The sequence below is a fragment of the Petaurus breviceps genome, unplaced genomic scaffold (genome assembly GCF_028583685.1).
Source record: "Petaurus breviceps papuanus isolate PSGF00001 unplaced genomic scaffold, PetGlider_PUasm1.0 351605, whole genome shotgun sequence".
NCBI classification, from domain to species: Eukaryota; Metazoa; Chordata; class Mammalia; order Diprotodontia; family Petauridae; genus Petaurus; species Petaurus breviceps.
The window spans coordinates 8723-11123 of NW_027186284.1; the positions used below are offsets into that span (position 1 = coordinate 8723).

The 2401-nt window shown below is 53.2% G+C and overlaps 1 protein-coding gene across 1 annotated transcript in view; it reads right to left on the bottom strand.

Annotated features, from left to right (window-relative positions):
• Positions 1–2401, bottom strand: part of SPATC1L (spermatogenesis and centriole associated 1 like) — a 7371-nt gene that overhangs the window by 2985 nt on the left and 1985 nt on the right. Inside the window, exon 2 of the mRNA XM_069097164.1 lies at positions 1728–1797. Within this exon, the coding sequence (XP_068953265.1) occupies positions 1728–1797 (70 nt within the window). The remainder of the gene's footprint in view (positions 1–1727; positions 1798–2401) is intronic.

The window sequence follows — 2401 nt, forward strand, 5'->3', positions numbered from 1 at the left end:
GGCTAGGGGGCGCAGTGAGTAAAGCGCCGGCCCCAGGGACAAGAGGCCCTGAGTTCGGATCCAGCCTCAGACACTTACCACACAAAAAAAAAAAAAACTAGCCATGTAACCTTGGGCAAGTTACAACTGCCCTCCAAAAGGCAAAAAAAAAAAGTCTCAAGATTAGCTATATTAGGGAAGAACAAATCTTGATTCTAAGGTCCTAAGACACTGAAACAAAAGCAGCCCCTACCAGATGCACAGATGCTGGCAACAATCAGAGTGATGCCAACCCCCCCCCCATCAATGGCCAGGCAGTTAGGGAGCACAGCCTGCGGCAGGCTCAGCACTAGGTCCCAGGGGCACAAGGACAAAAGAAGGGCCTTCCATTCTTTCAGGGGAGGTTGTGTGTCCATAGGGAAGCATGCACACGGACTGCTCCAAATAAATGTAAGATTTCGAGGTGAACAGAAAGGGCCCATTGTGACTTTAAAGGGAATGAGGGGGCCTAAGACATGGAGATGGGGTGAGAGCATTCCAGTTTTGGGGGGACAGGATGTAAAAAGAGGCAGAAAAGAGAGAGGGAGGGTCACTGTGAGGACCAGCAAGAAGGGCCGTGTGCCTGAACCGAAGATGAAGGAGCCATAATAAAGTTGGAGGGGCAGCCTGGGACAGGGGCTCCAAGCAGAGGCATTTGATCTTGGGAAATAGGGAGTCCCTGGAGTCCTTTGGCAGCCATGTCACGGAGGATGGATCCAAGCGGGGAGAAGGTCAGTCCAACTGGTGTCATCTCTAAGATCCCTCCTAGCTCTGGCACTCAGTGGTTCTAAGTTCCAATTAAAAAAAAAACAACTTAAAATCACAGGGCTCTTAGAGCCTCCCCACATGCTAGACAAGTGGCTTCAGTGGGAGAGGAAGCTGAGTAAGTGGGTGGTCACCAGGTCCTGAGGACAGCTCCCTCTGCCTCCCTTCCTTACTGAGGCTAAGGAGTTGGCTTTTATGGACTCCAGGCACACAGTGGGGTCCTCTCATTCTCCGGGCTCCTGAATCACCCAGATCATTTTCAAAAGTTTTCCCTTGCCTCGCCTTCCCCAGTTTGTGAAATCACCCCTTTCATTTCACTGCTGTCCAGCACATCAGCTGTCCCTCCCAGGCCCCTCGGACTGGGCCGGTGGGCCAGCATGGTCCCCACCTTCCAATGGGATGGACAAAAAAAGTCTGTCCCCAGGTGTTCACAGCTGGACAGGGTGGGTCAGGGGCTGCCCAGAGACCTGTGTGCACAAGAGCTGATACACACATCCTTCTTCTCTGCCAGCCGACCCCATACAGGTCTCTGGGGGACACAGGGATAGGAAAGCCCAATGGCCCCTGCCCAGAAGTGACCTTGCTAAGGGAGCCCCAAGTGACAATCGTAGGAAGAACCAGCATCCTACAATGCTGTGAGGTCTGCAGAGAGCTCTGTGGATGTGCCCTCATCCCAAGTATCCCCATTTTACAAGTGGGGAAACTGAGGCACGTAGAGGTTAAGATCGCACAGACAATAAGCACCCCAGATCCCACCTGAATCTGCGCCACTACTGCCTCCTACCTCTCAGGCGATGGGAGACAGGCTGGCTCTCATACAGTAGTCTCCTCTCTTAGATTATAAACTCCATGAAGGCAGGAGCCCCCAGCACCAGCTCTCCCTGTCCTGAGGACGGGCTCTCCATGTCATCGTCCCCTCCCCCCTCCCTGAAAGGTCCCCATACCATTCAAGTAATAGCTTTTTCTCATCTTATCTCCTCCGGGCAGGCCGCTCTCTGAGAAACAGACTTTCTTCTGCCGGATCTCCTTGGGTTCGGCCATCGGCTTATCGATCATGGCGTCCTGCATGTTGCTGAGAAGCTGACTTAGCTTCTTTTCTGTGGTTCTTGAGGAGTAGATGTCCGGAGGGCTGAGAAAGCCCTTAAAAGTCACCTGGGAGGGAGTGTTGCAGGTGGGGGAAGAGGCGTCTTCCTCATTGGAAATGTTGATGTGGGAGTAGAGCAGGTCCTCCAGAGCCGAGGGCTGGAGCTGGGTGGATGCCTCAGGGACATTGATGAGTCTTCCGTATTCGGCAACTGGGAGAAAAGAGAGAAGGGAAGGGTCACCAAGCAGGCGAGGGGTGGGGGTCCTGGGACAGCATCGGGAGCTACACGGGGGCTCAGAGGCAGCCCCAGGCACCCCAGAGAACAGCCCACCTGCCTCTCCTGTCCCAGACACACACAAACACACGTCCCACACATGTACATCATGTCACACCACAATGTCACACATACACACAATGTCACACATGCACATAGTATCACATACAATGTTGCACAGACAATGTCAGACACAATGTCACACCAACCTATAATGCCAGTCTCTCTCTCTCTCTCTCTCTCTCTCTCTCTCTCTCTCT